General features: G+C 38.4%; 1 protein-coding gene across 4 annotated transcripts in view; it reads left to right on the forward strand.

Moving 5' to 3' along the window:
• The window catches only part of STAU2 (staufen double-stranded RNA binding protein 2), a 171,510-nt gene that overhangs the window by 42,331 nt on the left and 108,047 nt on the right, over window positions 1-21,132 (forward strand). For all 4 annotated transcript variants that reach the window (XM_014255101.2, XM_005517089.2, XM_014255111.2 and 1 more), the window contains exons 6-8: window positions 9,905-10,064; window positions 13,598-13,705; window positions 19,796-20,008. In XM_014255101.2, coding sequence (XP_014110576.1) covers window positions 9,905-10,064; window positions 13,598-13,705; window positions 19,796-20,008 — 481 coding nt within the window. The remainder of the gene's footprint in view (window positions 1-9,904; window positions 10,065-13,597; window positions 13,706-19,795; window positions 20,009-21,132) is intronic.

Raw genomic sequence — 21,132 nt, forward strand, 5'->3', positions numbered from 1 at the left:
CAGTTAAGCATTTTATAGCATTAGATAAGGATAATGTTTTCATTAAACTGAAGGAGAAGGGGATTTTTGTAAGAAATGCAGGGTGGGAAAGGAAAAGAAAAATAATCAGCAGTTTTAAAAGTCAAACTAGGAGGAAGATTGTTAAGTACAGTTCTTCCAGTTTTAGAATCAAGCTTTTAAGTTATTTTTGTTAAAGATGTTTGCACAAGAAGTAGGAAAATGTTCATGAGATGTAGAGGGCATCATTGATACACAGGAAGGTCAAGATAGGCAGGAAGACTTGGGTGATAGAGAGGACTGATATATTAGAAATGCAACAAGACTAGACTTTCCAGTCTAAAAGGTAAGACTAATAACAGAGGCACTAGTAGTACTAACTCTCTTGTCACCTGAGGGTTATTCAGTTGAAAACCACGGAACAGAAGTGTTATATTATTAAGTATTTGCAAGATAGACTGAGAAGAACTAATGTGGTTGAATTAATGGAGAGGCAAATGTGATTTTTAAGATGTGTTGAGCAAGATATTTCTGGTATAGATACATAAATACTCCTACTGTACAGAACACTGTTAGCCGTCTATATGGTATATTGTCTACCGTTCTTGGCTTTTGTATTTAAGAACAAGAGCAAGTATGGGGAAGGACTGTGAAGAATGGTCAAGATGGTGGGTAGCCTTTTATACAGAAAAGCTCTGAAATACTTTCACTTGTTCCCTTTTGAAGCAAAGGCTGATAGGGAGTGGGAAAGCTCACCTTGGAGAGTAAACAACAAAATAAATTAGCAATATATAAAATATAGCAATAAATAAGCTATGTAACTTACAGGATAGTATTGACACAAAATAACATATAAAGAAGTATAACCAAGGTGAACACTAGGAGATTCCCAAGTATCAACTCAGCTTCTAGATCATCCTCCCAGCAGAAGCAAATAATCTAATTTATTTTCTAATAGACCTTAACAGATAAAGAGGATTACATTATGCAGTTGCCTGCAACTCATGGATCTTGACTGCTTAATGTGGGATTTTCTTACATTCTTGCATTTGAAAGAGAGGTGGTTTGGGGTTTCTATGTTTTAAAGTGGGAAGCATCTTTGTTATGTTTTCTGACTATTTTTTTAAAAAATGAACAGATGCTTTTGAATCTCTTTCTGTTGTTTCCTTCACATGGTTTTCTTTACAATTCTTACATAGTCAGTTAAACATTATTTTGCTTAGGGATTTTCTATAACTAGGTCAAAATTGTTCTCATAAATGACCATAGCAGATATTAAATAGAGAAAAAAATACCGAATCATTCAGAATTAATTAAATTAATTTAAAATTTTTAAAGATTTGACTTAAAATTTAACATGATTTTTCAGATTAAGAATAATCTGGGACAAGTATACGTGAATTTTCTTGTTTTAATTCTCATCTATGTAGCTGGGAGGAGGTCAGCATTCAAACAAGGGATGTGGCTAAAACTGATACATAATGTTTGCCTTGCTCATTTTACATTAAGAATGTTTTTGGAGTATGTGAAAGTAATGTAGAAGAGAACAGCCAGACTACTTCATCATAGAATCATAGAATGGTTTAGGTTGAAAGGGATCTCTAAGATAATTTTGTTCCAACTCCCTGCCATGGGCAGGAACACCTTCCACTAGACCAGGTTTCTCCATGCAACCTGTTCCTGTGCCTCACCAACCTCACAGTAAAGAATTTCCATGTCCAGCCTCACACCCACCAGCACCCCCAAGCCCTTTTCAGCAGGGCTGCTCTCCATCTGTTCATCCCCCAGCCTGTGCTGATACTGGGGGTTGCCCTGATCCAGGTGCAGCACTTTTTATGTGGCCTTGTTAAAACTCTTAAGATTCCCATGGGCCCATTTCTCAAGCTTGTCCAGGCACCTCTGTATGCTATCCCATCCCACAGGTGTGACAACCTCCCCACTCAACTTGGTGTTATGTGCAAATTTGCCGAGGGTGTGCTTGATCCCATTTGTCTATTAAATAACATTGGTCCCAAAGCAGATCCTTGAGGGACACCACTTGTCACTGATGTCCATCAGGACTAAGACACTAACTGCTACATTCTGGATGCAACTGTCCAAATACTTTTGTGTCCATCTAATAATCCATTCGTCAAATCCGGTTCTTTCCAGTTTAGAGAGAGGGATGTTGCAGGGACCGTGTCAAAGTTTCTACAGAAGTCCATATAAATGGCATCTGTAGCCTTTCCCTTGTCATTCCATTGTAAGAAGTCACTAGTTTGGTCAGGCAGGACTTGTCCTTGGTGAAGCCTTGCTGGCTGTCCCAAATGACCTCCCTGTTCTCCCTGTGCCTTAGCACAGCTCCTAAGAGGACCTGTTCCATGATCTGCCCAGGCACAGAAGTGAGGCTGACAGACCTGTTGTTCCCAGGGTCCTCCTTTCTATCCTGCTTTAAGACAGGTACAATGTTTTCCCTTCTCCAGTCACCTGGGACTTCATTTGACTGCCCTTACTTTTCAAATATCATGAAGGGTGGCTTGGCAACCAAATCCACTTATTCCCTTCAGGACTCTGTTGCAGCCCATCAGATCCCAAAAACTTGTTTATATTCAGGTTCCTCAAGTGTTCATGAACCTGACCTTTACTTAAAATAGGAGGGACTTTGGTGGTGTGAGAATGGGAAGTTGCCATTGAAGACTGGCAAAAAAAGTTGTTGAGTACTTCAGCCTTCTCTTCATCTGTTGTTATCAGTTTGCCAGCATTATTTTTCAGCAGGGAACACTTTCTTTGACCTTTTCTGGTTAACATACTTGTAGATGCCCTTTTTGTTATTCTTCACATCCCTTGACAGGTTCAGTTCCAGCTTCACCTTGGCCTTTTTCACCCCATCCCTAAACAACCATACTTCATCTCTGCACTCTTCCCAGGTTACCTGTCCTTGTTTCCATGCCTGTGCATTTGCTTCTTCCCCTTTAGTTTGACCAGCAGTTCCCTACTCAGCCACACTGATCTCTGGTTTCCCTTGACCAATTTCTTGCTCCTGGGAATTGGTAGCTCTTGAGCTCTGTGGAAGACCACTAAAGATCTGCCAGCTCCGTTCTCTTTTGTGCCTCACGTCAGTCTTGCAGGGGACCCTATTGACTATCTCCTTGAAGAGCTGAAAGTTTGTTTTCCTAAGGTTCAGGAGCCTAAGTTTACTCTTTACCTGACCCATATCCCTCAGGACTAGGACTCCACCAAAGCATGGCCACTGTATCCTAGGCTGCCTCCAGTCCTGATGTCCCTGATTAGCTTGCTTGAATTGGTTTCCAACAGATCCAGTATCACATCCCCTCTGGTAGGGCTGTCTATTACTTGGATCAGGAAGAAATCTTTAAGATCAGCAAGTACAGTATCAGCACAGCACTACCACTCTTACACCACTAAACCACAACATCCAGTGCCAGATCCAGATGCCTCTTACCCACCTTCTGGGTAACATATTCCAATGGCTGACCAACCTGATCATGAATTTTTTTTTCTAATATTTGATCCAAATCACCCCTGTCTCAGATTAAAGACATTTCTTCTTGAGTCTAAACAAACCCAGCTCCCTCGGCTGTTCCTCATAAGACATGTTTTCTAGACCTTTCATGAGCCTTATGCTTCGCCGGACATGCTCCAGCACCTCAAAATGAGGGACCACCCTAAACTAAACACAGTAGTTGGGGTTTGGCCTCACCAGTGCTGAGTACAGGGGGGTTCCCTAGTCCTGCTGGCTACACTATTCTTGTACAGATGCCATTGGCCTTCTTGGCCACCTGGACGTTCTGCTGGCTTATATTCAGCCAGCTGTCAACCAGCAACCCTAAATCCCTTTCTGCTGAACAGCTCCTTCTCCAGCCTTTAGTGCTGCATGGGGTAGTTGTGACCCAAGAGCAGGACTCTGCCCTTTGCCTTATTGAACCTCGTGCAGTCATCCTTATCCCACAGATCGTCTATCCAGGTCTCTCTGCAGAGCTGTCCTGCCCTCCTACAGAGAAACAGCCACACCCAATTTAGTGTCACTGGCAAATTTACTGCACTCAGTCCTTACATCCAGATCAGCAGATTAAACAAAGATTAACAGGACCAGCCCCAAAACTGTACCTTGGAGAACACCACTAGCAACAGGCTGCCGGCTGGATTGAGTGCCATGTACCACAACACTCTGGGCCCAGCCATCCAGCCAAGTTATAACTGTCGGAGAGTCTACTCATCCAAGCTGCAAGCAGACAGTTTTTCTAGGAGTATGGTCGGGAAAATAGTGTCAAAAGCTTTGCTAAAGTCCATGTAGACGACATCCACAGCCTTTCTCTCATCTACTGAGTCACTTTGTTATAGAAGGAGATCAGGCTGGTCAAGCAGGGCTTTCCTTTTTTAAATCCATTTTGGCTGGGCTTGATCCTCTGGTTATCTTGAATGTGCTATGCAATGGCACCCTGGATGGTCTCTTTTCCTTGCCTGGAAGTGAGGTCAGGCTGACAGGCCCATTGTTCCCCAGATCATTCTTCCAACCCTTCTTGTAGTTGGATGTTAAATTTGCTAATTTCCAGTCAGCTGGAACTTCATCAGTTGACAAGAACTGCTTTTAGATTATTTGGAATGGTTTGGCAAGTTCTTTCACCAGTTCCTTCATTACTTTGTGGTAGATCCCATCTGGGCCCATAGTCTTGTGAGTGTTTAATTAGCATAGCAGGTCACTAACCATCTCCTCCTGGTTTATGGGGGCTTCACTCAGCTCCCCATCACCAGCTTCTAGCTCTGGGACCTGGGTATTCAGGGGACAGCTGGTCTTGATATTGAGGACTGAGGCAAGGAAGTCATTAAATATCTGCCTTTTCCTCATCCCCTGTCGCTACTCTCTCCATTTAACAAATGCTGAAGACCTTCCTTTTGCTGCCAATGTACTTATAGAAACTTTTTTGTTGTCTTAAACTATAGCGGCTAAATCAAATTCTAATTGGGCTTTGGCCCTTCTAATTTTCTCCCTACATGACCTTGCAGTGCCCTTATAGACCTCCCAAGTTACCAGAAATTTCTTCTAGAGGTGATATATTCTCTTTTTCACCCTAAGTTCTCTGTTTAGTCAGGCTGGTTAAAAAGTTATTCTTCATGCATTCCAGGAGTCTCCTGGATTGCCTGCAGCTCATCCTTCTACTTTCCCAGCAGATGTCAGGGTGGTTGAAGTCCCTTAGCAGGACAAGAGCCTGTGAGCAAAATCCTTCCTGGAACTGGAGCAACAAGGCTTCATCTATAGGCTCCACTTGATCAGGCAGCCTAGCCTGTAGTAGACACAGTTCAAGAATAATGGACTGTAGTTCTCTAAAGGAGTACTTGGAAAAGAGAGCCTCTTTGTTCCCAGGTGTTGTAGTGGATCTGCTGAAAGAACCAGAAGGTTCACTGTGTGAAGACAAAAGTGACTATACTGGATGTTTCCTTCTTCAAAACAGAACTCACATCTGTAAGAAATGCACGTGGCTAATGGACTGCTTAGGAAAATAGGATATAACCAGGGAACAGCTGCACTAAGCAACTTGCTCCCCTAGAGAAATTTCAAATGTTATGGAGAAAAAAGTTGTTCACAGCAAATGCTGTTTCCTACTCCCCTGCATGGTCCGTAGCTATCTATCCCTCCACTCACAAAACTCATGGCATTTTGGTGATTAAACAGTGCCAGCAGGGCTGCCAGCTTGATTGACTTCATATGGGAAAGGAGCCAGATAGAAAAAGTGCACAGAATGACCCTTTCAGCAGAGCTGGCATCTGAAGAATGACTCCCATACTGAGTTGTAGCTCATATGTTAGTGGCCTTTATCTTGGCCACTAAAATATGGTCCTAGTTCCTCTTCACTTTGCATTATGGAATGTGAATCAGGTAAGACTTCCTATAATACTTGTGTAGTAATTTGGTTTATTTGTTCTTTTTTACTTAGTTGAAGAATATGTTGACCATTAGAATTTAGAGAAAACTTCACTGACTTTTTAACACGAGGCTAAATCTAAATTAACTTCCTGGTTTCTGTGAGCTGCATCTTGCACTTGCTTTTTCTCTCTTTCTAAGAAGAAAGTAACAATATTTATCAAAAACATTTATGCCATTGAGGAATCCAGAGAAATGCAGGAAATGCAGTATGAACGCATAACGTATGTACTAATACTTTATTTGTCTTTGTGTGTGTGGATTTGATGGCCAAAAAGGAAGAGGCCCCAAGGGCTCCTTAGTATGCAATTAATATTTTGGCTAGAAAAGCAGCAGATTGTTTCAGTATGCTTACATGTTATGACATCATATTCCAGTAAAATTATAATGAACAGAATTTTTGTTTGTCTCTGTGGCAAACCAAAATGAGTTTTCTAATTGTCAGCAGACCTTGGTGATTTATTTAATTATAGTGGCGCCCAATCACACCAACTTAGTTGAGGTCTGTCAGCATTTCTGTTATGAACCCCTATTTTTAGGGGTTTATAAGTAGTTGTAAATATTTACTCATTGCTGAAACTTGACATCCAAGGTCACATTCATATAGCAAATATCCTTTTTCAGGTTAACTGTTCTAGTGGCATTAGCTAAAAAGTAGATTTCTGATGCTGTGAACTTAGATGGAATAAAGGGAACCTGCTTTCCAGACCTCATATTTGAAGGATCTTTTTAAGAATCTGAAATGTCCAAAAGAGCCAGATGAAAATGAGCTTGTTTTTGACAAATGAGCACATAGGTTATATGTGACTGATTGTGTGTTATCTGTTACCACACTTTGTTTCCTTCCAACTGAATGTATCCTTTCACATGCCTTTTGTTGTCTTCTAACAATCTTCTGTCATTTAGCTGTGTTGGTCAGCTTATATTCTGAGGAGTGTGCCACTATCACCTGAAAATCTGTTTTACATAAGAATTTTCTCAAAGGAAAATCCTAGTATTTGTAGCTGCCATGCAGAATGCAGGAATATGCATATTTTCTAAATGAAGATAATTAAAATCTTTTAGAGACCTAATGAGTCCTTGTGTGAGGCATTACTGTTCAAAATCCTGACTGTTTCGGTTCTGTGGCTGAACTGTGACAGGAGACTGAGGAGTGTAGAGCTGATTTGTAGATGGTCTTATGATGGAAAATATTGTGCTGATACATTATTGCAGAATAGTCCCTAAATGTTATATAAATATTCCTAAGATTACTAATGCTTTCGGCCTTTTCTAGTAACTCATATGTAGTATACTGGGAAGGTTTGTTAATGATCAGTGGCAGATACATCATTTTACTTTTGCGTGGGCTTGTTCTTTACATGAGTGTACATCTTCAGAATGGAGACTCATTCATTATTAAAACTTAGTTTAATTGTCACTCTGTATTTTCAGACTGTAATACTATGCTTACTTTTGAGAGTTTTGTTAATGCAGTCTCTGTCCTCACCACTGAAGAGGATGTTGTTTCCTTTGATGTGCTTCTTGTTGTAGAGAAGCCAATAGCCTCAAAGATTTAGTTCATTTTCTGAGGATTTCAGGTGTTCCTTTGCACTTTGCTGGCAATGCTCATATTATCAGTGCTCTGTTACAACTCTGCTTGAGGCCAAGGAGAGCAAGAAAAATTTAATCAAAACCATGTAAAAGCCTAATCATTCTGGCAATGCCAAAGAGCTGCATGAGGCTCTAGAGCCACAGGCTGAATATCATTTTTCCTTATTATCACATCAATAGCTCCCTAAACACTCTTTAAAAGAAAAGGTGGGGAGGGGAGAGGGAAAAAGAGAAGGCCTGTTGTGGGATTTGAGTTTATAAAGTGGATTAAGTTCATGTGCTTTCCTCCTTTGCATGCAATGGAGAGAAAGGTAGGTCTAGTAACTCAACAGGAAGCAGGAACTTCTGATGGATATTGTATTTACCCTAAATCTAGGTAGTTGCTAATAGCACTACCTCATTTCTTTCTATTTAAAGAGGATTATGAAGTAATGAGGTGGGACATGCCATCAAGGTGCCTACTGCTTTTGCATTACACAGCTTGTCATGTGCTAAGCAGCAGACAACACATGCAGCCATGTCCAGTTCTACATCTTCTGGGAAGGTGGGAAGATTCCTGGAACTCTTCAAAGAACTTGAGAGTACCTGTTGCTGCAGGGAAGAGAGAACTACAGGAGGCTGTGGCTTCTTGCAAGCTCTGGCAGCTGCCAGTAAGCTCTGTCAGCTACTCCTGGTCAAAACCAGCATTGGGCTTTCCTTCCAGTCATCTCCTGATTAGAGAGGGTCAAGCACCGTCTTAGCAGATACTGGGGAAGAGCACATGTAATTGCAGGGCCCAGGGCACTGCTGCCAGAGACAGCCAGCAGACACAGCAGATTGCACAGCAGATGATACAGAAGGCAGTTGGAAACTCTTCTGAGGATGGGGTTGTGCTCAGCAGTGCTGGTGATGCACCACCTGGCACAGTTGCTAGCACCATCTGGAAGCAGCTCTCCTGGTACATCAGAGACCTTGACTCAGAGCTAGCTCCAGAGCTCTAGCCAGGCTGTAGAGGTAGTGGTCTTGTCTGCAGGAGGTGTGCTGTGTTGGAGGATTTGTTACCAAGTAAGGAGGAGCAGGGAGAGTCAGTGCTAATGGGGCTGGGAGGGAGTCCTGTGATGACAAAAGCTGGAAACTGGTAATTTTTGCTACTGGGAGGAAGATTTCTGCTTCATCTGCAACAATATCAGTGCCAAGTGTTTGAATTCCATTAGGCATGTAGAAACTTTGTGATAGTTTTCCAGAAACCACTAGTGGTCCAACACTAGAACTGGTCATCCAGAGATGTTGTGGAATGTTCATCCTTGCAGACCTCCACAATACCTTGGACAAGGCATGAGCAACACAGTGTAACTTCAGGTCTTGACCATGTTCTGGATGCTGCTTTGGACCAGATAACCTCCAGAAGCCTTTCCAGCAGGAGTTATATAATTTTATGAAAATTTTACATAAGCAAAAGCATTTCCAGGCCTTGATAATTTTCAATAAGTGTGTGAAACTGTAAACAAGAAGGCAAAGTAAATAACCACTTTTTGCATGTTGTAAAGGCGACTCAGCTCACTCCTCCAAGGCCCTATAGCCAGAGGCATGTTTGAACCAGTGTTATGCTTGGCTTTTTCCATAAAAATGTAGTTTTAGAATTAGGCACAAATTTCAGGGACATTGAGGACAGAGTACTTACTCACACTTGCCTCGCTCTGAAGTGTGCTGCTTTCTGGTAAACTTTGTATTTTGTTTTACAGTTGAACCAACTGGGTTACCATAATTAATGAAAATTCAGAAAGTCTTAATATAAAAAAGTTGCCACTCATGTCCACAGATGAAAGTGGAGAGAGCACACTTTAAAAAGGATCCTTTAAGAGGAATAAGGAAAATGTAGTACTGTGTTTGATTGAATCTAGTTTGAATCAATCTAGTTTTGTGATGGACATTGCTTTTGTCCATGATCCTGGAATCCTGGAATCCAGGGCTTTCTTACATTGCTGTAAAATATGAACAAGTTATTTGTCAAGTGAGGATCCATTTCTGCTAGGTGTATTCTCTGTCATCTGACTTATTTATCCCTCAGAGCTGAGCTATGATGATGGGAGTTGTCTCCCAGGCAGGGCTTCCACTGGAATTTTTGATTCTTCATCTTCTCAAGACTCAAATCAAGAAGAGAGCAGAGCAAGGCTGTTGGGCTGATAAACAGAACTCATTGCAGAGCTCTGCAAATGTAGGTGAAGAGCTGGTGTGCACATAGGAGCTGCTGTCAGTTACCAACCGCCTTGCTGAGGAACAGTCCATGTATTTGAGTACTGGGTCTTATTCTGGGAGAAAAGATAATGTTTCATCCCCAAATACTACTCTATTTTACATAAAATGGATGGGTAAAATTCCTAACTTGCATTGTTGTTTTCTTTTCATTCCTTCCAGGTATCACTGCCCAGTGCCTAAAATTTTCTATGTCCAGTTAACTGTTGGCAACAGTGAGTTTTTTGGTGAAGGAAAGACTCGTCAAGCTGCTAGACATAATGCTGCAATGAAGGCCCTTCAAGCTCTTCAGAATGAGCCTATTCCAGAAAAATTACCTCAGGTCTGTGGCTTGTGCTTCAGGAAACCTTTTTTTTTTTTTTTAATAATAACTTTCTTTTTCACTGCTATGTCTTTAAGTGGCACATATTGCTGCTTAAAAATTAAAATGTTGTGTCATATTTTAAAAAATATTGAACAGAAAAATTATTCTCAGATTAATCTTTCTAAATTGAAAGCAAAAATATAATAATGTTTCCCACTCAAAGAATCCAAGTACTTGTTCTGGGAGCAGCTGAAGACCACTTGGGATACTGTAGGTTCTCAATAGCAGGTGTGTGTTGGTAGGAGACTAAATTGAATCCTCAGTCAAATAAATCTCTGTGGCTTGGTTATGTTGGGGTTAAGGGGTACAGGTTGCAGGTCTGTCATGAAAAACACCTCTGTCACTTCATGGGTTAGAGCTGTAGGTGACTGGAGAAGGCTGGAGGTAACACTTTGCTGAGATCATAATGGAGGGAAAAACAAAGTGTTGCACTGTGTAGAGCTGAGTGTAGCTCTCCAGAGAACTGGAGACTGGTTGGGATAGAGTTTAAGGGCATCATGGTGTCAAGGTTCAGGCTCCTCCCTGCTGCTGCCCATGGGAAGTGCACACAGAGCACCATGCAGTGGTGGGGTGTGCTCTCACCATGAGACATGGTCCATCTTAGTAAAACTGTATTTTCTTCAGCACAACTGACCAGCTTGGTTATCTGTGGATGATGGTTGATTCATCACTCCTCAAACATCGGGCATGGATCAGAGCCAGTGCACACCATACTCTGGCTGGCCTCAATTACATTATGAGGTTGAGCTTTCTTCCCCAGTTACTGACAGTGTGCTTCTGAGGGAGCAAGGATAGACCTGCCAGTACCAATCTAGTAATTCTATTAGTAACTCAGTGAACTTGACTGGAATGGGATCCATGGAATGTGGCACAGTAGTTACTTATATAGGTCTGTCTTGGCCTTCATGACCATCCTTAATGCAGTCTTCTGTATATTCTTCTTCCATTTCAAGCTATCCTTTTTTCTTTTATTAGAAAAAACTTAATTAAGGATAAAATCTTATATCCATATATAACACTGAAAATAGTATTGCCATCCTAGTACCTAATTGTAAAAATATGTAGAAGAGCATTAGGTGAGAAGAAGCAAGAAGCAATCAGCCAACAGGGCAGGGCTGCTGGTGAATGTGCTTTCACAAAGAGCTATTGTGTATCTGCCAAAGCATCTCTGCTGTCTCATAGATGTGAGGCTAAGAAAGGCCTTACAATTAAAGTGTCAGTTGTGGGAATGAGGATCAAATTTAAATCCAAAGTGCCTGAGACACTCCTGAACATATTTTATCTTCCTCAGTCTTGAAATGTATTGCTCAGTGCTGAGGTCTAAGCCTTGATCCTCCTTTTTCTCCACTCACTGTAAGGTTCTTTACTATGCTTGGTGAAAAAATATGCAGGGTGTTAAATTGTAAGGGTAGAAGGGACAATGAGGGATTTTCTGGACAGATGTGTTTGTATTAATTGTGAAAACTTAAACTGTAGCTTCTAGTTTAGACTATACATATCTGGTTAAACTAGAGTACTGCTAGAAAACCTAAACATTCTTGACTTCAAGGCTTGCTGACAGTCCAGTGGGCATTATATTATGTAAATTTTGCCAGTGTTTGATTATTCTCCACTTCAAATATAATTTGTGAGGTATTTCTTCTAGAATTCACTTAGCTTCATTTTCTATTAATTGGTATTTTCTTATGTTTGCTAAATGTAACCAACAGATATCAAAAATCTCTCCCAGGTACACATTTACAGATTATTCTAAAGTATTTTTGAATCTTTTTATAGAACTGATTGTTTTCATAGTGTCTCAGTGCAAAGTTGTTTTATCTAATCAGTAGTTCATACTTTGGGCTTTTTTTTTTTTTTGGCCAGCTTTTTAGATTGTCAGTGTCCTTTATAAAGCACAAACTTAATTGAATACAATACCAAGTAATATTCTCACTAAGGTTTTTTACAGAATAGTAGTATCCCATTCTTTAAATACCCAGGTTTTTTTTTTTACTTTTAACTAATTGTCCTTTTAGTTCTGGTGATCTTTCTAAGTGAACCTAATCAATGCTTTGCCTGTCCTATAAGTAATGATCTAGATTCTTGATTTCAGTGGTACTTTACATTTCATTATATGAAATGAGCTAGAGGTGCTACATAATCTCATTGCAACTACCCTTGTTATTGTTTTTCACAGCACCCTTTTTTTCTGAAGGTTTTATAAACTTTATAATATTTTGTCTTGTATTTAGCTCCAGATCAATATCAGGCATGTAAGGCATATAAATGGCTTTTTTCAGAATCAAAATTGTGCAACAATTTCATGAGACAAAAGGTGTTCCATGTCTGCATGCTGTAGCTGAATGCTGGATTTTTGGCCCTGTGTTATCTTAAAAGATTAATTTATTAAGAGCTTAAAAAAGGTAGATAAAAAATTGATCAATTTAATTTTAATGTGAAGAACCTAGTGCTTTTTTAATGTTGTTTTAGAACTGTAGTATCTGGATTTTGTAGCTATGCTGATGGCTGAAGATTTAGATCAGACTTTGTTATGTAAGATGGGAGCTCTGCAGGAATCCACCTAATTCAGCCCAAGTGTCTTTGATGTTTACCTCCACTAATAAAAAATTAGGAGTCTGGCCAAGGTTACATGATTGTTGAGAGATCCCAGTTTGAAGTATTTCAGAGCTTTGCAGTTTGAAAGTAGCTGGAAGTGAAGCCTCTGAGAACTAAGGAAATGTGGCCTGGGAGACAAACTCCAAAGGCAGTAGTTTCAAAAGGCAAAACTCTGACTGATCCTGGTGGTAATAGTTGTGTGAGGAAATTTAGATTTACCTCAAGAGTAAAACAAAGCTGAATTTTAGGCAGAATAATTTTTCATGTGCCTTTTGTTTTTTTATCTCTTTGCCTCTCTGTTTGTTATGTTCCTATGGATAAATAAATAATGTTCTGTGTCGAGCAAGCTGTTCTCTGTCACTACCTTTTCACACTGGTCATAACTCCTAGAGGGAAGTTGATGGAGGGGCCATTAACCAGCTGGACCTGCTGAGGACACCTGTAACCTGGTGACCCAGTCAGAGTGTGGGGCTCATTGACTGAATTTCTTCTGAGGGAAGCACAGTCTTCTGTACTTTCCAGGAAGTACAGATTTCTTCCTTGCTTAGAAGGGGTGCCCACAGAGAGCCTGAGAAATGGATCAAAGGATCTGTTTGACACAAGTGTGTACTCAGAAAATCATTATCCATGTCATTAATAAGACTAACATCCGTAGACATTATTTTGCTGTTTATAATTAATTTATAAGTGAATGTGTATGTTATGAAGCATAAGCACAATATGTATGGCTTCAGTCAACAGATGTCTGATGATGGGGTGCTGAGACGGATGTACAAATGCTGATTTACAGCCTGACAGGAGACTAAAAATGTCTTTGAGAAATTGGGGAGAGAAGGATATGATATTTTGTTGATCTTCTAAGAATTGTAGTATGATTATCTATGCATCATTTTCAGAATGGAGAAACAGGAAAAGAATCAGAAGAAGATAAAGATGCAAACAAATCTGAGATCAGCGTAGTGTTTGAAATTGCTTTGAAGCGTAATATACCTGTCACTTTTGAGGTATGTGTTACATTTTTATCTGGGTTACATATTTAACTAAGAAAGTATTAAAAAAGGTACCACTAAAACTCAACACAGGTAATATTCTTATATGAAAAGTATGAATTTCATATTCTTGGAAATTATAAAAAAATTGTCAGTGTTTCAGAGTCTAAGACAATTACTTTTTACTGGTAAAATAGATGCTCTTTCAGAAGTTTGAGAGATCTAATATTTGGTTGCAAACACTTGGATGGCAGAAAGACAGTTAAACCATCTTCTGTACAGAACTGTGGGATTAGAATCTGTAGCCACACTCAATCTGATTGGAAATAATCTTAAAAAGAATTAACCAAAGTCTTTTCTTTAACTGTTGGCATTCATAAGATAGAAAAGTTCCAGTTGAAACATTTCACCTTCAGTGTGCTCTTTTCAAAAAGTCATGAGTATCTTCCACTCTGATTCTGTTTCACTTATCTATTTCTACTTCAGCTTTCACTAGTTTTTTTGTTTGTTTCATATGATTTTATCTATGAACCCACCTCTGACAACTTTGTTTACCTGAAGTAATAAAGAGCATTTGGAATAGCTCCAGTGCTATCAATGAAGTAACTATGGGAGAATGAGTGATACTAACAGGAATTTTTTTCCGATGAGAAAGTTCTTACAAAGTTTTTTATAAAAATCTAACATTGTTGTGGTAGGAAGCACTAGATTTTCAAGCTGCGTTCTTTTCTTTTCTTTTCTTTTCTTTTCTTTTCTTTTCTTTTCTTTTCTTTTCTTTTCTTTTCTTTTCTTTTCTTTTCTCTTTTCTTTTCTTTTCTTTTCTTTTCTTTTCTTTTCTCTTTTCTTTTCTTTTCTTTTCTTTTCTTTTCTTTTCTTTTCTTTTCTTTTCTTTTCTTTTCTTTTTTCTTTTCTTTTCTTTTCTTTTCTGAAAATGCTAATGTAAGTGGCCTTTTATTATTTTATTTTTCTGCATTTTGTTTTACATTTAAACTGTGCCTGCATGAAAGACATGGATAGTGCTTATACTGGTGATGGTTATTTTCTCCAGTGTTTTTTCCTTTTAAAGTATAGGCATGTATTTGCATGTGAACAGAATCAAAACCCCTAAGCTGTAGCATGCCTTACAGTGTGCTGTGTGCAGTTTACTGACATGTTTACCCCATGTCCCTGAATTGACCAACATCAAATAAGCCATTTGGACCTTCTTAGAAATCTGAGAAATCCCTCGGAAGGTAGGTAAGAAAGACAAAGAATATTGTTCATGACTAAGGAATTCCTCAGTATAGCAAAGGCATATATGCTTCATATATGTGGTCTATATGATATGGACTAATTAGAACATTAAGAGAGTGTAAAATCTAGAGGATAAAACTGGGGTGTCTGGAGCTGTTGGTGTATCAGTTTGCCACTACATGCCAATCACTCTTAGCTAAGAGCAGACATAATGGAAATATGTTTGTGTTTCAAAAAGGAAGCTCATCATTAATGTCTCAGTTTTCAAACATTGTTTTCTACCTTAAACATTTAAAAATATTTGGAATAGTTCTGTACCAATCAATGCACTAAAAAGTAAGGAGATATATGGTCACTGGTCACAGAGGAGCTTGGAAGTTGTAAAGAAAAGAGGGGTAGTGCTTTGAATGTCTTCTTCACTCTTGTTTGAGCTTATTTAAGAGAGAGCATTTGGTATGGAGAGAGTGAAGGCAGAGATACTTTGTAAGGAAAAATCTAATGTGTCACTTGCCAAAGAATGTTAGTAACATTGAAAAAAGACAGTTTCTTGCTCTCCTGACAGGTTTTGTGTTATTTCTTGCTTTTAAATCTAAGTATAGGTGACATTCTCAAATAGAGTTTGGATTGAACTTGGTTCTGGCTTACTTTTCGATACAACTGCTAAGCAATTATGGATAATCCCCAGGATCTGATGTTTCTAATAGGATTTTATTTACTAATGGTCTTGTGTTATTCCAGGCAGGCATCAAAGCTTTTTCTAGCTTTTATTTTGTGTGTGGTAGCTATAAAATGATCTGCCTTTTCTTCATCTGACAAAGCTTTAGCCAGTGTTCCAACAGTGCTGGGTTATGCAACAAAGTAATGATCATAAATATATATAAAGTTCTATGTAAGCATGTCTTCAGAACTGCACAAGGAGTGAACAGTCCTGTTTCATGTAGTGTTGGTAGTTTTAATTGTCTAGGAACTTTAGGATGAGTTTTAAAACCTTTGTATCTGTTAAGTTGTTACATAAAAACATTCAATTGTAACAAAGAACAAGCTTTACTCCGTATTTGTCACTGTTCATTCTTAGTTAACTTTAATTCCTCAACTTTTAAGTCAAAATGCAACTGCTCTAAGGCATTTGTGGGGTTTCCAGTGAACAGTTTTCAAGGATGACTACAAAAGTGATTGCTGTAGGAATTGTCAGAGTAGCTGTAGAATGGTCATTCCACTTCTTATTACTGCCTTGCAGTAGGCTAAAATCTTGCTTTTTTCTTTTTTTTTTCCAATATATATGTTTTTTATTCCTTATTTTTCAGCAAGGAATAGATGAGTCTAGAAGAGATAACTGAGGTCAACAACTTCAGATATTAGAACACATTGGGGTGTTTCAGATTGCCATTTTATTTTCAATGTTTTTCTTTGGATTGCAGTGTTATTTCTTTAGAACAGCAAATATAATAACATTTTTTTCATTGTCAGTATCAGGAGTGAAGGCATAGAGTGCCTGAACAGGAAAATTTTCTGTCCCTCCATCCCTGTCCAGTGGTCTGTTGGAAAGTGTTCTTATGTCCCAGTCTTATCATAGTAAAGCAAAGATCCTGCATTTTGAACCAGGGACTGGTTTTGCAGACTGTGGGAGAGTAGTTCTCAGCAAGAAGTTTCACACCTATCTGGCTTCTGCTGTCCTGGGGATTGAGGCTTTGCATGACTGGCTACTGAGTAACTTTCAGTTGGGTTATGCAAAATGGTCACCCTTCTCACTGCAGTTTTACACTGTGACATTCAGACTCTTACTTTTAATTTTTTTTAAATTGTTTTATTTTTGTAACTGGGAGAATCTGGTGTATTTGCCTCCACAAGTTCCTGGAAATATATAGATATTTTAAAATCCTATAAATAATTGTGTATTCATAGATGTAAATGACATGGGTTTTGATCTGATTTTTGTCTCCTCTAGTTTCAGGGTTTTTTTTAATGTCCTTTTAATCTTGTCCTAATCTTTTGAATTTTCTGCCTGGCATCTCATTAATAATTAAGGCAGTGTTACTCTTTCACTGCAATCATACTTCTGTTTTTCATTTGTCAGCATGATTCATTAAGTTGAGCCAAATTCATTCTTGATGTAACTTGACCTTAGATGTGTTTTGGCCCCATGTGTTTTCCCTTGCTGTAATTATTCTTTAAATCCATGGAACAGAAAAAGAAAAGTGTATTGAACTGTCACCCTTAATCAAATTCTCAGCTTTAAATTAGCCATGATTAGGTCCACAGGTCGTATCTTTCAACTGAGGAAATAGTTTAATGTCCTAATGTGTATAGTGTTCTTAGATAGCAAAGCTTGAATTTCTTCATAGTGTTTTCTGTCCCAAGGCTCATAGCACAACTGTTTGAAATCATATGGAGTAAAAAGATCTGAAATCTGGGGTTAACCAAAAATGTTGTTAGGTAAATATTTTTTTGCTTAATTACCAAATTTGGATGTTTAGCTTGATCCAGATCCCATCTGAATCCTATGGGGTTCATTCCATTGACAACACAGACTTTTTTCCATTTACATGCTAACAAACATACAGTTTTTAATGTTTTCCAGTGAGTTATTTACCTTACTTAAGTGTCACTTAAAATACTTAAAACTTAAAAGCTGAAAACCACATCAGAATGCATTAATTTTATATTAAAAAATATGTTTTTGTGAATATGAAAATATGATCTGGTTTGGTATTAACATTATTTTTCTCATATATATATATTTGTGTGCATTTTATAAATATGAGGAAACTTATATAAACTAATATTTTAGGAACTCAGCAATTATATTTCTTAACCAAATTATTTTTTCCTTTTTCATCTGGTCAGTGTAGACATTCTTGTATATTTTATTAGTATGTTACACTGCATGTAAAGACAAATGCCTATATAATAGTATTAGTAGAGCCACAGAAAGATTAAGGACCTTCGTAAGGTTAATTCAGCAATGTTTTACGGCCAGCATGTTGTAATACTTGGGTAACAAAGTACAGGTTTGAGATACTGTAAAACAGAGGAGGAAACGCTGCAGTGTGATGAAGGTGCTCAGCACAGACACAGTGCCCAACTGAGTCTGAGAGCAGGAGATCCTGGCACTGGGCTCATCCCAGCTCTGCTGCAGGAATGCAGCATCCTGGGGCTCAGCGTGGCTCAGTGCATTGAAAGCACTGCTGCCTTCTCATGGCCAAGCATTAGTGGGCAACTTTCAAGTGAGGCAGTGTTTAAAACACTTCTGAAATTAATACCTGAAATTTTAGAATGGGAACACTCCTGGACTACAGAAAAATCCCATTCTGGCATAGATGTCATCTTATTCTGGGAAAATGGGGCAAAGTTGTCTTTTAATTTTAATTTTGTGTCTTTTTATTGATCTATGCTGTGGTAATTGTATTTGCTGGGTGAAGTTGCCACAAAAGAGAACTTAAAAAGAAATACAAGCCTAAGGAGACCTCATTACAGTGCAACAGCAAAACTAAATAATGCAAGGGACATGACCTTGATAAAAAGAACTTTAATACAAAACATGTTGTAATAATGTTAAGATTGAAGGTTTGAGCATATTAAAACTATAGTTATTACACCAAGAAGGCCCTGGTACCTTACCTCAGTTCCCTTTCCCCTCCCTCCTCAACCTAAAGAGACATTACTCTTCTTCAACACATGGTTTGATATAATTCCATCAAATGGAAAAAAAATTTATATTTGTATTGATTTTGAAGATATAATAAAGAGATGCCTGTCAGATACTCTAATGTCTCCTTATACATATTACATACAACAAAGATTAAATTACGTAGCTACTTCCGCCCATCAAACAAAATAACTGAACCTTTTCCCAAATGAGGTCTCTTAATTCCTGATAGACATTGTCCAGACCAGTTAATGGTGTGTGTATACATGAAGAGATGGCTATCCTAGCACTTGCAGTGCTGTGATTTGTGGGGGAATACATCCAAGCATCAGCCTTCTAAAAGGAGATTGTGTGCATGTGTGTGTGTGTGTGCGTGTGTGTGTAAAAATGAAGACAGAAAAACAGCTAAAGGAAAGTACAGCATTCAGAACTTAATTCCTTTCCATATTACTATAACTTGTTGTAGTGAAGGAGTTCAAATGTTATGGTTTTTTTTATTGTTGTGCTAAATGTGTTTTGGAAGGAAATGAATAAATTATTTTTTTTCAGAAAATATTTGCTTTGTGTGAGTTATGGTGGCTCTTCTGGTAACTCTTTTCAGTACAGTTGGGAGGGACAGCTGAGAGTCATGGAGGCAAGAATGTGCCAGCCTTTCAAATGTATGGGATATTGCTCTGTGTACTCTGGCAAGCCAAGAGTTGAGAGCAGGCATCCTGCCTGCACCTATTGAGACTGAAGTTTGGGACTATGAACATCCAATGGCTTAATGATAATAGAAAAAATATTACAAACAGGTTGAGGTAATGACAAATTAATACAGTTTTGAATATGTTTTGTATAAAGAAATACTCAAAGCCTGGTAGACCTTCATGGATTTAATTGCTTTAGTATGTGAAGCACCTTGCAAAACAAAAACCCATCGGCCTTGGTTTAAATATGCATAGTTGTATATTGTGTTATTCTATAAATCTTTAAAAATGTAGGTCTACTCTTATTGTCTGTGAAATGCTGAGTATGGTTGTTAGATTTGCTTTATCTAACTAGTCTTAATTTTCTGTCCTCAAACCTCGTACTGTTATTAATACTTGTCCAGTTTCTATGAAAACCCATCTAATGCCTTCAGTTAGCAGGAAAACTGGACTAGTAATAAGTTCATTGCAGAGATAACAAACGTAAAGTTACCGTCTTGTAGGGTGCTTTGACTCAGTGTTACTTTCTCTTAAAAGGTGATTAAAGAAAGTGGACCTCCTCACATGAAGAGCTTTGTTACACGAGTTACAGTGGGAGAGTTCACTGCAGAGGGAGAAGGCAACAGTAAGAAACTCTCAAAGAAACGTGCTGCAATGGCTGTCCTGCAAGAACTTAAGAAACTTCCTCCTCTTCCTGTGATTGAAAAGCCAAAACTTTACTTTAAAAAGCGTCCAAAAACAATATTGAAGGTATGTGTCCACTTTTGACACAATTAAGAATGTTTGCTCAGAAATGAACAGTAGATTCAAAACCAATAAAGGCTTATTTGTCATTTTCTGTCAATATTGTTACAGTTGCTTGTTACTGTCAATATTGTTACTAGTTTGCCTGTGCTAATATGCCTGGGCTTTTTTTAAATCCTGAGAATTCTTTGGGATTCTCAAACAGAATGGCTTGTAAATAGCTCACATCATTGAGGGTTTGGTTCAAGGCTAGTGGAGGATCAAGCCCTCCAAGCAGCTCTGTCCAGCCATGTGAAATTTTAGCATCATCTCAGAGAATTCCTTTTAGCATATCTAGTGGTTCTCTCCCTGGGCTCTCTCCCCTCCCCAGTTTGAGGAAGGAGAGCGATACATGAAACAGTAAAGTAATGGGGTGCTACTTTAGTGCTTCAGTACTTCACTGAAAGTTTCATCATTAGGTATCTGTATACTCAGGATACAAAGTACAGAGTTCTGGAAGAGCAGCCACCAGAGAACCACTTTAAAATAAGCAAATACATTGGAGAGTGCAAAACTAGATTTGGAAAATGTACAAAAGGCTTATTTGTCACCTTCCTCTTTTCATTTGCCTTCAATACGGAATAAATGACTTTTCAGGAAAACCTAGATTAATTAGATACCTGTCTCCTACTAAAATCCTGGGGATCTAATTCTCAGCAACTTACATGAAAAAATGGGCAGGAAGATAATTTAATGGAAAACCACCAGCATTAATGAAGCTTTAAAGCTGGAAGATTGGAAAAGGCTTTTGGCTTTGGCTTTCACCAAACATCTTGGAAAGTTTTTCTCAAGAAAGACGCTAATGGTATAATAATGAAAAAATGTCTTATATTACCATATACCATTTGCCATTACGAACTTAAATTTAATTATACACAGTTGGCCTTGTCAGAAAGAAACATTATTTGTCAGAATAAGCTGGATATGTAGATGGTTTTTATTTTTTGAACATCCAAACTTCTGAAATGCTTTCAATGTGCCTATTTCTTTCAATTTAACTTGCCTGTGTTTTGAGCATCAAAAAAAGTGGCAACAGTAACTTCTTTTTATTTGTATATATATATTTATGAGGCTGTATCTTATGGCCTGCT

The sequence above is a fragment of the Pseudopodoces humilis genome, chromosome 1, assembly GCF_049639895.1.
Source record: "Pseudopodoces humilis isolate 2021_Gansu_Grassland_sample_001 chromosome 1, ASM4963989v1, whole genome shotgun sequence".
In the NCBI taxonomy this organism is placed as follows: domain Eukaryota; kingdom Metazoa; phylum Chordata; class Aves; order Passeriformes; family Paridae; genus Pseudopodoces; species Pseudopodoces humilis.